The 14,259-nt window shown below is 39.6% G+C and overlaps 1 protein-coding gene across 6 annotated transcripts in view; it reads right to left on the reverse strand.

Annotated features, from left to right (window-relative positions):
* The window catches only part of NAV2 (neuron navigator 2), a 359,017-nt gene that overhangs the window by 32,214 nt on the left and 312,544 nt on the right, over window positions 1–14,259 (reverse strand). For all 6 annotated transcript variants that reach the window (XM_074997678.1, XM_074997676.1, XM_074997677.1 and 3 more), the window contains 4 exons: window positions 5,311–5,394; window positions 4,339–4,450; window positions 3,495–3,640; window positions 734–906 (listed from right to left, as the gene is read on the reverse strand). In XM_074997678.1, coding sequence (XP_074853779.1) covers window positions 734–906; window positions 3,495–3,640; window positions 4,339–4,450; window positions 5,311–5,394 — 515 coding nt within the window. The remainder of the gene's footprint in view (window positions 1–733; window positions 907–3,494; window positions 3,641–4,338; window positions 4,451–5,310; window positions 5,395–14,259) is intronic.

Below are 14,259 nucleotides of genomic sequence, written 5' to 3' on the forward strand. Positions count from 1 at the left end.
ATAACTTTAGCTGCACTTACTTCCCCTACACGGTGAAAATATTGAGTTAGCGTACAGAAGAGAGTTGATGATTTTACTATAGTTAAGATGATGGATTCGGACACAGGACAGATGTATGAGTCCTATTCCCAGCTCTCCCACAGACTTCCCGTGATTCCCTTAGCAAGTCACCTAGTGTCTTTGTGCAGCTGCTGTAAAATAATACATCTTTTTTTCTGGCTTTGGCTTATCTTAAGTGGAATGTTTAGCCAGACATTATGTGAAAACCTGGCTCCATTGAGTCAGTGGGAAAATGCTACATTTGGGATTTCACCCTGAACTGTATTTTACTTATGTATAACTCAGTGGTTTGAGCATTGGCCTGGTAAACCAAGGGTTGTGAGCTCAATCCATGAGGAAGCCATTTAAGGGCCGGGAGCCAATAGATTAAAAAAAAAATCAGGGGTGGTGCTTGTTCCTGCCAAGAGGGCATGAGACTGGATTCAATGACCTCTAGAGGTGCCTTCCAGCTCTATGAAATATGCATATTTCCATGTATATGTGTGTGTGGCAAAATGGAGCTCCCATCTCACTTTGGGGTAATATCACTAAATAATAATATATGGCACTCCTGTTAGGTCATCCAGTCCCACTTCTCTGTTAATGCAGGACTGCTCCTTACAGTTCATTTCTTACCACTGGATTTCCAAAACACTCACTTTAAGAGGTTTTAACAAACACAAATTCCACTTACAGAGAATTAGAATGAGAAGCTCTCAGCAATGGAGTAGAAACAGTTGAGCCATTGTGTGGCAGCTTTGGTGAGGAAGGTAAAGACGAATCAGTCATCTCCTCAATATCTGAATGAGAAGATGCCGACTTGGGGGATTTCTTTTTACCAAATGCTTGCTTGAAGGAGCTGCGTAACTAGAACAACAAAACCATAACAGTAGCAACATCAGAGAATGCATCTAAGCAATACATTAAGCCACGAAGTAAAAACTCTAGCATGCAAATCTTTCCAACAGAATGGCAACAAATGCTGCACTGTTTTGGGGGAATATGATTAACCATAAACTTTAGCCATTAGATGAGATTAACAAGGGACTCTGCAATAAGCTCTTGAAGGGTCTGCATGTTGATGCCTCCTGTTTTCAGAGTGTATCACTCACAATGAACGCTAAATTCCATTCAGCATGAGAAACTTTGTGACAGTGTTATTGTAACTTGCAGTTATAAACCAACATGGCTCAGACAAGGTTACTGATGCTGACAGGGTTAGTCATGTAAATGGATGGGTTAGCTTTGTATTTTATAGTTTAAAGTAGGTCTTCCTTACCTCATTGACCTGCCAGAGGAAGTGCAAGCAAAAGTGAAGGGGGAAGGAAAAAAGACAAGTTTTAACAGAGAAAGCCACTGACACGGAAAGCTCTGGATTTCTCAGACAAACATGACCAATAAACAACAAATACCACAAATAATTTTAAACAGCAATCAGGAGTATGTGGAACTATATTCTCTAAAAATGATACCTTCAGACACATGGTCATTTTACAATTTAACAGTGAAAGTAATTAACTATTGGAATAATTTATCTGGCTTCACAATGGATTTTACATCACTGACCATTTGAAAATCAAGATTGAATGCTTTTGAAAAAGCACTGCTCTAGGAATTATTTGCAGAAGTTCCATGGCCTTTGTTATACAGAAGGCCAGACTAGAAGTCTAATGGTCCCTTCAGGTCTTGGAGTCGATGACTCTATGAACCCATGACTCTCAAACACCAGAAACCATCTCATGAGGGATGGCACACAGACCTGAATCTTATTCTCTCCATGGCTAGTAATCTCTTAACTACACTGCTGAGGCATTGGTACATTGTGTCTTCCTTCAAGGGATAAATATTTCATCAATTCAAAAATTTAAGCTTACTCTACCCATCTGCAACAAAGAAGTCCTGTCAATGAGAATCCCACTTAGAAAATTATTGAAAAATCAACAACACTTATTGAAAAACTATTAACTCGTATGTCTTTTATAGGGATGGTTGATAAGATTTTTTTAAACTGCGAAGTTTTCAATGGCATTGTGAGTCTGAAGTATTTTTACTTTAGCTTGAAGGTCATGTTTCACTATGTAATTAGGCACTCTGAGTTTAGAAAAGACCTCACAAGTAATCAGCATTTTAGATTTACTGGGACCTACTTATGTTCAGTTTATAAACAAATAATTCAATTTATATCTATTCTTCATTCTGCTTCAATATGCTCAAGATACTATTCATCTGTTTACCCCAGCCTAACTAAGACTGTATATATTCATCTTTGTCACAATAAATAAATGTCCCCTGACGCAATAGTGGAATGACAAGTGGGACTTGTATCTTGGTGCAAACATGAAATATTCTAATCTAGACCACAGAAACATAAGATAGGACTGAAAAGAATCATTTATGTGTTGATCATGACTGAGGGTTCATGGATCATATAGGATTAATCTAGCAGATGTGAAAAAAACTCATTAACTGTTAAAAGTCCACCTTGCCAGCAGAGTGCCCCAACAAGAACAACAGCGGACTTGGAGAAGCCATTGTTTTCATTCAATCCAAGTTTTTGGAGAATGGGGAAGGGGATAGAAAGTGTTATGATTAAAATATTAAAGTAAACCATTGGGATAGAAAAGACACATTAAAATGAGACTCTGTTCAAGTTAAATGTTATAGTCTCATGGCACAAAGGGAGTTTCATAAATAATAACAGGATCACTGATAATTTCAGAACAAATATTCATAAGAGCAAACTGTAACTTTTTGTAGTAGCATATTTATAATTTCAGTGTGCTAAGGATCCAGGAAAGTTTGCATTGCGTGGGAAGGAGACTGTGGAATGCTTTATTGACTACATTACAGGAACTAAATAAAGCTAACGTTACTACAGCAGTAATGATCTAATTAAAAATGGAGTTTAGTACTGTGTACCTTTCCTCCAGTGCATGGTACCTTGTGTAGAATACATGATAAGCAAAGAAAGAGAATTGGGAAGTTAAAGATGATTATTTTGAAACCTTTTGGAAGAAACTTCTGTCACAAGAGAACTTTGAAAACTGATTTGTTTTAAAAAGTCCCGGTAGCATTCAGAAAACAGCCCATGTCAAAATAAAATGAATGTTCTGTGCACTCAGAAGAGGAAAACAATAAGAGATAAGAGACAATCTTCCTTCACTGTGAGTTTGTTAATATGCTAGAAGATGTATGTCTCTTAGACAGGACTAGACTTTGAGAATTACTGAAACTACAGGTTTTATGACCTGGCCTTTTGGCTAGTGAAGATGAAAATTGTTTCCCATGCAGAGGGCCAGCACAAGCATACACATGAATCTTTGAAATAGGGCTTACGTGTGTTTTAAGTAGTGTAAAGCCTTTGTGTTGACCTGACGCACAAGGGTGAATTTCCTTCTGGATATTGCTGGGAAAAATTTATATTCACTTTATGCAATCTCTTGAAGCACACTCACCCAGTTTTTCCTCTTCTTTTTCTTTGAATCACTCTCTATGTTGCTTCCCACACTGGAGTGACTGGTAGCACTGTTAATACTAGAGACACTATCTGAAGAATGTTGCCTTCTGATTCGCAGGTCAGCAGGTTGGGCAGTCCCAGTACCTGAATGTTAACAGAGACATAGTCAAATTTGCTGCAGACATTCCAAATTTCTCCACTGGTCACTCATCCCTGCAAATATTTCAGGAATTAAACACTTTTAGAACCACTTGCACAAAATGGTGCATTGCATGGTTCACAGCAGTATTCCATGTTTCTCATGGGACAATTAATTTCTTGTGAGCTTGCAAACCTTTCCTCATGCAAACAGTCCTAATTTAAATCACTGAGAGTAGTAATGTGATGGAGAATTTTCTGGATCAGGTCCTTGTTTTGTACTAGAGGTTTTTTTTTCCCAATATTTTTAAAAAGAATCTGATAATTACTTAAAGATTTCTCAGTATTCACAGCTCGCAGAAGGGTGGATTCTACTCTTCTATTGTGCTGCTGTGCAGAGATGAAAATTCTGTCTGAGCAACAGATCAACTGCAACTGCAGACAGCAAAGTTTTATTAAAATACTTATTAACAACATAGTAGGGTCTGACAACAGTTTATTTAAATAGAAGGGATCCATGAAAATCATACAGTTTTACTGATACAAAATGTATAACTCTTCATATTGCATCAAAGCAGGAGCAAATACAGTTGATATATATATAAATCCAGTCCCTGGCTGTGCAAATTACATCAGCTATTACCAAGAGGACTAATGTCTCAGGAGTCTTACACAGCTGTTAAAACCAGAGTCTGCCTCTTTACCTTTGCAGGTGAGCTCAGGTGTGTTAATTACTCCATTAATGGCAGCTTGGGCAGCAGCATTTTGCTTCTTCAGGAGTTCAATGGTTTTCCTTAACTCATTCAGTTCTGAATCCTGAAATGAAAAAGAAACCAGTGAGATAGATGTCTATAAATTTAGATTACATGTAACAGTTCACAGGCAGCCTCTTTTCAATCTGGGTTTAGGTGTCTGGTGAATGATCTGAGGTGCACAAGAAATATGCTGAGGCTTGGTGTATGCTGCACTATAAACTGAGCCTGTATAAACACAACTTTCTAGGAGTTAAGATGTTGTCATTCCACCGCCTGGAGAAATTATTGTGTATTAAAGTAGAACTAAAAATTGGTGATTGTGCATTGGGTAGTAATTTTTAATAGCGTTTTTACTGGGTGTATGAATGTATGTTTTGGGAAGAGAACAAATTGTAATAAAAAGCAATAACTAGCACTTCTTACGTTCACAGCAACTTACATTCATTGCCTAATCAATCCTCAGAACACCCCTGTGAGGTAAGCAAGCAATTTTACAGGTTTGGAAACTGAGGTAAAAAGGTTATATAATTTACCCAAGGCTACAAAAGGAGTCATTGTCTCAGAAATGAAAATAGAACTCAGGAAATATCTAGATTCCCAACTTCATGATATTACCCCATCAATAACATACACATTTTTATTTTCAGTTACAAACAAAAGGATTATCCTCTTTCACAAGAACATCCACAATGGGTCAGATCAATTGTTCGTCTAGCCCAGGATTCTGTTTTTGCTCAGTGACCAGTTCCAGAGGCTTCTGAGGGAATGAACAGAACAGGGCAACTTAGTGAGTCTATCAGAAGGGGTTTTCTTAAAAGCACCACTATTGGGAATTAATTTTTAAAAATCATTTGGTCTTCCCTTCCCTTTAGGATGCATGTATCTACATATATGTATACGGAACAAATGTTTCAAACTTGCCTTTTGTTCTGCTGTCATAGTCAGACTCTGCAGTCGAATAGTCATGTTTCCAAGGCTCTGTTCAAATGCTGCCACAAGGTGAGCCTGAAAATAAATGACACTGTAGAATGAATACCGTTCTTTCCTCCAAGAAGTGGGATAAGCTAAGTATTTACGAAAGATTATATGATGTCTTTGAGTATTTGTGAACTAGATGCCACAAAGAGAAGTGGAGGGGTCAGAGTAGGCTTGGAAAAATAAAAGCACATCTTGCCAAAACGTTTTATGAACAAAACTATTAGGAATTATTTATGGGTGTGGGAGTGAGCAGTTCCAGAAGGTAACTATTTTGAAAATCCTTAAACTTTGGGGGCATAAGTTGACCTCTGATTAACAGAGATGAAATTCAATAAAGGTAAGTGCAAAGCATCATACTTAAAAAGGAAAAAAAATCTAATGCACAACTACAACAAGGAAAATAACTGGCTAAGAGGTAGTACAGCAATAAAGGGTCTGTGGAATGTGAGTCAACAATATGTGTGCAAAAAAAAGCCCCAAATAATACCACTCTGAGATATATTAACAGGATGGAGAACTGGGGGACACAGCTGTCCATCAGTCCAGACAATACCCTGGAGAATATGGAAGGTAATTATTCCTCTCTACTCAGTGCTGGTGGGGCCTCAGCTAGAGTGCTGGTTTCAGTTTTGGGCCCTATACTTTAAGAACAATGTTGACAAATTGGAGTTTGGAGGGCAACAAAACCAAGATTTTAGAAAACATGATGTAGGGAGAAGGGTTAAAAAACTGGATATATCTTGTCCCGAGAGAAGACATCTGAGTGGGGACAAGAAAGTCTTCAAATATGTTAAAGGCCATTATTAAGAGCAACAGTGATCAACTGATCTCCATTTCCACTGAAGGTAGGACAAGAAATAATTACCTTAAAATTCAGAAAGGATGATTTAGATTAGATATTAGGAAAAACTGTCTAACTCTATGTAGCCAGACAAAGTCTCCCCCTTACAAGCCAGCTTGCTCGCTGCCCCCCCACCCCCCCACTGAGGAGCACACAGGGCACGGAAATGGCTGCTGACAGCACAGTCTTTGATGCCCCCATTGAGGCCCAGATGTGCTAGCTTATCGTGACCCTGAGAAGCAGAAAGTACAGATGGAATGCTAACAGGCCAAACTGTCAACCAGAGAGAGGTGGGGGGGACCCTCAGGAAATCATCCCAGCTGGCATTGATGGATTTGATGACCACACAACCATCCCAGAAGGGGAAATCTCCGCCCACACAAAAAGAATGTCCTGTACTCCTAAATTGCTTATCTCCTGTATTACAAGTGCAAATTAAGTAAGAATTGCCCTTGTAACAAACTGGCGTCAAAAAAGACAGAGCAGTATGATCTGGCACCATAGATAAGAAAGAGAATACGTAACCCAAAAGGGGTATAAAAGATGGGTCCAGCAGAACTCTAACTCTGAGTGCATTCCACCAACTTCCTGCTGGTCGGGTCAGATGATTGCCTCCCGAGGTCCACAACTGGGGACGCCCAACCTCGTATTTGTCTTTCCACGGAATTGAGTGACCGATCCGGCTTGGCTACGCTGGTATCGAGAGACGCAGAGAGGGTAAGATATACCCATGCTAGGTCTCCGTTTTTTTTTTGTGCACAGCTAAAGAATTAGAGCTCTGTAACTAGACGTCGTTGTGTCAAGATATCATTGTGTTAGATGGTAACAGATATCTTTGTATTGGATTGTAATGTAACTTGTTAACACCTGTACTTTGCTAGCATATAAGAAGTAAACAATAGCCTTTGTAACCCCATGCTTATAACTGTAGCTTAATAAACTTGTAACTAGTTAAGCTCTGAGCCTGACTGCTGTTAACCCTTTTGTCACTGCAACACAGCCGGCACAACAAAAAGAACTTTAACTGTTTGGTTACTACAGCCTGGCCGTCGGTAAGAGTGCTAGCAGGCCCCTGCTCTAACAGTAAAAAACTGGGTTGTTTAGGACCCAGGGGGGATACCTCACCGCACATTACCCGGCCACTAGCTAACACTCTAGGAATAATTAAATACTGTAATAGTCTTCCAAAGAAGGGAGTGGACTACCTATCAATAGAGGATTTAATGAACAAGTTAGACAAACACCTGTCAGAGATGGATTACATGTACGTGATCAGGCCTCAGCACAGGTAGATAACCCTTGCTGCCCCACACGTGCTATTCTGTGCCATGTTAGTTTCTCATACATAGTAAGTGCATAGATACAATTGTGACAATTGTTTGCTTTTGAAAGGGGTAAGGCAATGACTGAGCTTCCTGGCAAATGCTAGTGACTGCACATGGAACCATGGAGGGATTATTTCTGCTTGACTTGTCATTTCTAACACACACAAAAGAATCAAAATGCATTCTTCATAGCTGCTTTTATGTTAAGCTGCAAAAATGCAATCACACATCGATGTGCTAAGCTTACCGTAAAAGAAAAATTCACCAGACAGGGAGAGAGAGCTTTTGTCAATTGAATTATTCATTAATCGATTTACAAACTAATAGTTTAGTTTAAAAAAAATCTGTTATCCCAGATAGTCTTGCAGTCAGCAAAGTAACAGGGCACTAGGGAATTTTACAAGAAAACAGTCTAATGAAAAGTTCATTATCAGGCTTTTTCCATTCTTACCAAGACAACATTCTAGCAATGTGGAATATTAAAATCACTGTATAGAGTTTAAAATTTTAGATTTCGACAACTATTTTACTAGAAAAAATCAAGAAAATAACAACCGTACACACTAAGTAACCAATCAACCTGCTTACAGAAAAATGCTTAGTAACAAATAATAAACTTAATTTGGATAATCATACTTTCCACACGTAGGAAAATCAATAATTCACCTGCAGAATTAATAATGGAACGTCTTAAGGAAACAAGACTGACTCTCACTAGCCTACAGGTTTATTTTGGTAACAGAATCTGAGATTCTTTTCCTACTGCCAAGTTGGGAGAATACTGCAAGTCAGTTCAGATCCAACATGCCTTCTTTACATAGAAGGATAATGGTTGAAGCTGAGCTGATGTTAGGGAGTTGCCAATTTATTAGAAACTTGCAGAGCTCATATTTTGCATTCTGCTAAGAGTTCTTCACACTTTGCTGTCCAAGGAGGACCAGACGATACATTAATTAAATACCAGTCCAGGAATTTGAGGCGTTCAGACTAGTTTTTCCTTCATGTTTTCCCATTCCCATAGAACGCAACATTGATTGTATTGAAATATAGTTCAGGCCTGAAAATAAAATAACCAGTGCTAATGGAAAATGATGCCACATCCTTCAAAATTTCTTCATGTTCAGGTCTTCATACACAGGTAAATTGTTTTTCCCCTCTTTCTCACTGACTTCAAAATGCATATTTTCAGCTTCAAAAAGCAAGTACAAGTGCAAAATCTTGCACTGTACAAGTAAAGGATGAACTCTGAACTTTCATCCTTAACATTCTGTTAGAGGTATTCATAGAGCTGGAATAATTTTACTAATAATGTTTAAAATTGCTGTAAATTTACGAAATTGAGTTGGAAATGTTTGCTGTTCAATTACAATAATTCTTCAATATTCTGAATTTATTGTACTTCCACTAAGAAAACAAAAAGATTGAAGCTCAGTTTGTTTGAGATCAGAGAAAGGCTGTGGTCCTTGAACTGAGGTGGCTGCAATGCCAATATATGAATCTCCCAAAGGCTTTGTGCTGGAAATGCAGAAAACTTTCATAGCTGTCATTCTATGATCCAGAACTCTCAAATAACTGGCATTTTAACCACGAGTAAATTTTAGTTGTTTTCCATAAGTACAGTACAGTACAGTGAAAGTAAATACAAATAAATAAAGTAAATATTTATTTTTTATATATATATATATTTAGTAAATATAAGTTTACAGTATACAACATTACTGTTGTTGGTAAATAAAGTACTCTGCATACACTTTTGTATGCTTCTTACTAGCTAATCTTTTTTTCCTTTATTGTTATACCTCTCTATTATCCATAATATTTGAATATCTGGCAACCTTCCAGTTCTGGGGCTGCCAGATATGAAATAGTTTACTGTGTCAGTCTTTGAGGGTAGATATACGCCCATATGAAGATGACTGAACAAATGCCAACATGTGGGCAATTGGAAGCAATATATTTCTGTAGCATTTCTGCAGTTGTTTAGATGACACTCCTATAGATCCAGAAATGCAAGTGCTATTACATTGTAAATAGGCAGAATACTCAATATGCAAGTTGAAACTTTCTTGTCCAGCACCGTTGGGACCTGACTGGTGCTGGAGGAGAGAATTTGCCAGATGATGGGAGGTCAATATTATCTAGCACATTACCAACACCTACACTGCCTACTGGGCTTTTAGAAGACATTTAGGGGTACATTACAGCAAAATAACAGCACAAAACACTGAGAGCCAGGACTGGTGGCTGAAAATAAACTTTATGGGACCATGGGAAACTTAGCCATACCCATAGTAAGTGGTCACTTGGCTAACTAAAACAATGTTGGTGTATGGAGGTTACCAGATGAAAGAGTTCCTGATTATAGAGATTCTACCTTATCGTCAACCCACAAAATAATTATCTAGGCATGATAACCAACCTCCTTCAACAGCAAAGGAAATCCTGCATGATAAAAGTAGTTGTTAGTCTTCTGTCCGATGACTGAAACATATGACAGTATAATACTACAGGAAACTCTGTTTTGTCGGGTATTCATTCAACCAGAACTCTCAAATAACTGGCACAAACACGACCTTCCTGAACTGAGTGCAGGAGCAACACCTTGCCCCTCAGGGTGGTCTGCTCAATGCTCACCCTGCCTCCCTCCAAGCTGCCAAAGGGGCTCCCTGCCGTGGGACTGCCAGGGTTTTCCAGGCCCCATCTGGGTCCCCGGAGCCCTGGAGCTCCATGTCCTACCAGAGTTCCCCTGGCTCCAGCTGGCTTCCAACCCTGGGACTGCTGACAGAGCTCTGTGCCCTGGCAGAGTTGCCCCAGCCCCAGGGCTGCCAGAGTTCCCCCACATCTGGCACCCAGCCAACTCTCTGGGGCTGGCACTGACTGAGTTCTCCAGCTGCAGCTGGCTCCCTGGGGCTAGAGCGGCCAGCAGGGCTTTCCACCTCAACCAGCTCCCAGCCGTGGGACTGGTGGGGTCCCCTACTGGGGATCCCACAACCCCCTCTCTATTTAGTGGCATATTTGAGCATCTGGCAACCTCCCGGTCCCAGGGTTGCCAGATATGAAAGAGTTTACTACATATACTTTAGAAGAACACATTTCCAAAAGTTGTACAAGTGTAAACTACAGGAGCTGAGGGGGTGGAGAGGAGAAAGGTGCTTGCAGTAAGTCTACAGCTGCTTTAAATTAGTGAAGATATACAAGTGAAGGAATACAAGTCTTAAACTTGTAAATTCAATATTCACTTCCTGTGTATCCCACTATATAATAAAATAAGCATTTTTGCCTCTTTTGTCCAGATGATGTCTGCAGCTGAGAGCTGTAACCACTGAAGACTTATTCTATAAGAGGTACCTGTCCAGTCTCTTTGCTTGAAACTAAATGAAAAAAAAATGCTGCTACACACTTCTATCCAAGAGCCTTCACTAGAATGGCTGATGGTATATAATCCACCTTGTTAAATGTCAGTAGTTAAGGCTCACAGGATGAACTTCCATCTTAAATCAGCTTCAATTTTAACACAAACTATGTGGGAGACTTCTATTTTTAATCAATTGTACCGTTTAGCTAAAGGAAAGCAAAATCTTGAATTTTTAACACTTCTCTCATTGTCCATTTTCAGGACCCACTTCACGTAACCTGACATTTTATTTTTAAATATCCCCTCTTTATAGTATTCAATATTACTTTTCAAGCTTCTGATTCAAACTTCCCTGAACTGGGTGTTGTTCAGATCTGCATTGTTCATTCAGGCCATAATAATGACATGACACAGATATAATGAAGTTTGGAATTTTACATGTGTATTGGAATGGCCATGAAGTTTTCATCTGACTCTTTCCCTGATCCTTTTCATTAAAAAACAAACAAACAAACAAAAAAAAACCATGAGAGAGCAGTAGCAACCAAATATACCATCTATAATACACAAAATAGTCTCACAATCGGCAATCATAAAACAATCACCGTTAATACACAGTCTCACTCCAGAAGAGAGAGATTGGAATCTATATCTATACTACTGTACAAGGGGATGTGTCAAACTGTCTGTCCGTCCCACCCCAGATGGGTCCCAGGGGCTGGAGCTGCCAGCTCCCAGCCCTGCGGCTGCTGGCAGAGCTCCGCGACCCTGCCAGCTCTCAGCCACAAGGCTGCTGGGGATCCCAAGACCCTGGCCGGTTCCCTGGGCTGCAGCTGCTGGATGAGTTCTGTGCCCTGGCCAGCTCCTTCCATGCCCCAGCTGGCTCCTGGCTCCAAGGGTTCCCCAGATCTCTGGGGCTGGAGCTGCCACTGTGCAAAGCTGCCAAGCTTCACCTGGCCCCGGACGACTCCTCAGGGCTGGAGCTGCCAGCAAACTCCCAGCTTGCTAACTACCACAAAGGGGCAGGTCCTGCTAGTACTAATAATTAACTTGGTGAAAACAAAGAATCATTTTCCCAGTGCCATGCCAGAATAAGTAGAGTTTGAATTTAAAAAGGATTAACTATTCCCAATATATTCCATTTGTGCACGGTCTTACTCTGGAATAAGAATGCCCCATTCCAAATCATTTTACTGTATTTAAATTAAACTAATCTGAAATAAGACACACCGACTACTTCTACACTAGGGCAAAACTTCAAAATGGCCATGCTAATGGCCAAATCGCAGAATACTAATGAGGTGCTGAAATGAAAATTCATCACCTCATTAGCATGCTGCCAGCCACAACACTTTGAAAGAGAAGCATTTTGCTTGCATGCAGCTTGGCTACATGGGGGTCCTTTCGAAAAGGACGCCCCGTGTAGACGAGCTGCACATGAGCAAAACGTGGCCACAGCTAGCAGCAGCTAATGAGGCACTGATATTCATTTCAGCACCTCATTAGTATTCTCCAATCTGGCCTTTAGCATAGCCATTTCAAAGTTTTCTCCTTGTGCAGACCCAGCCTGTTAGTCCAAAAAAGTGTATATGCACATGAAGTTAATCCAGAAGACAAACCCGTAATATACAAAATATTGAATACATACTTGCCCACTCTTTGTTACAGCTGATCATCAAAATAAACACATATTTTATTCTCAGATCAAAACTCATTACATACACTGAAGAAATACAAACTGCATGCGAGCGCGCACACCCACACACACACACTATCCACTACAGAGAAGGTCATTCTGTCATCTATGTATACACAGAATGGTAAAACTTTTCATGTAGCCATTCCAGACTTCTCCTTCATCAGCACATACCTGACTTATCCCAAATAACTGTTCTCACACTCACAATGAAAACAAATATGAACAGTACAATAATGTGAGGCTATATGTGGCTGTCACTCCCCCCAGATCCTATGAAAATAAACAGGGCTGAGACTGTGAGAAAAATGACTGAAAATAAAACAAGTTAAGTACCAACTTCATGTGTTGGAAAACCATAATGTTTTTAAAATAAACACTGGGTTGAGTAATTTCCTTTGGGGTGGGGGTGGGGAAGCTATGGTCAGTAACAATGAGAAACATAATTTAAAATCATTGAGAAAGAAAAATAATATGGTGAATAGGTCTGCATGGATCAAGTGATAAATAAACAGATAATAAATGGATACAGAGCCTTTCAGTTTGTAGTGGCCCTTCTGAACCCGTTTAAAGTGATCACAAGTGGTTACAACCTGATAATTGTTGTCGCCCAACAGGGTTGCCAGATTCTGTCCCAGAATCTCCAGGAATTAAATGTTACTCTTTCATCTAAGATTATGTCATGTGATGGAACCACTAAGAACATGCACATCCAAAACCAGCAATTCTATCAGTGATTTGCAAGAAACAGGGTTGGTGAGCCTGGGTTCACTTTTTAGTGAAAACAAGACCCTTCCATGAAATTATGATGCTAAGAAACACCCATGATGGTAGGCTCAGCAAAGTGTCCACTGGAAATAGAGTACCCTTTTATAGAAAGAGGCGTTCCCCTGCATTCCAGGTTCAGGCTGAGGCACATTGGCAAGGCAGTCTGGGGAAGCCTCTCCCAGTGACCTAGCTGTACCTGTTTTGTGGACAAATAAGGGACTTCAGTCCTCAGGGCTGCCCAGGGCCTCAGCACATTAAAGCAGTGATAAATTCTCTCTGGAGAAAATGAAATGGAAAAAAGTAGTAAAAGTTGTTAATTTTATTAAAAGTTATGGCCCCATAGATACCAGGCAGAAACATTTGGGAGCTCGAAGTTTCAGGAAAGAGCAGTTACTCTTCCTTGAAGGAGGAACAGTTGCAGGATGTTGAACTGTTTCTTAATATAGACAAAGAGAGAAGGTAATTGATGCCTGGAGCGAATATTTCTTCTCTACAATCTGAAGAGGTTACTCTTCTAAAACAGCAGGCAAAGCAGGCCCCTGAGTCCAAAATGGAGCCCAACTTACAAAAACAGCAGTTTAGTTTGTTGTAAGGAGCAGAAGCTAGAGTAATACAAGAATAGTCAGTCAGCCAAAAAACAAACTTCAGAAAACTCTGTAAAATATGGTCTACATTTAAGAGAGCAAAGCTCAGTTTTATGTTGACTTTACACACAGAGAAAGATGAATCTAAAAAGATATTAGATACAAATGAGGGGGAATGATGAATAAAATCACTTAACAGTCAGGTATTTGCATCTGCAGGACAAAAATAATTTTTATTTTTGGGTTTCTTTCATTTTTTCGCTCCTGAAATGTGGTGAAGTGCTACACAAAGCCTTTACTTTTCTTAATCTATATGTTAACAT

The sequence above is a fragment of the Carettochelys insculpta genome, chromosome 6 (genome assembly GCF_033958435.1).
Source record: "Carettochelys insculpta isolate YL-2023 chromosome 6, ASM3395843v1, whole genome shotgun sequence".
NCBI classification, from domain to species: domain Eukaryota; kingdom Metazoa; phylum Chordata; order Testudines; family Carettochelyidae; genus Carettochelys; species Carettochelys insculpta.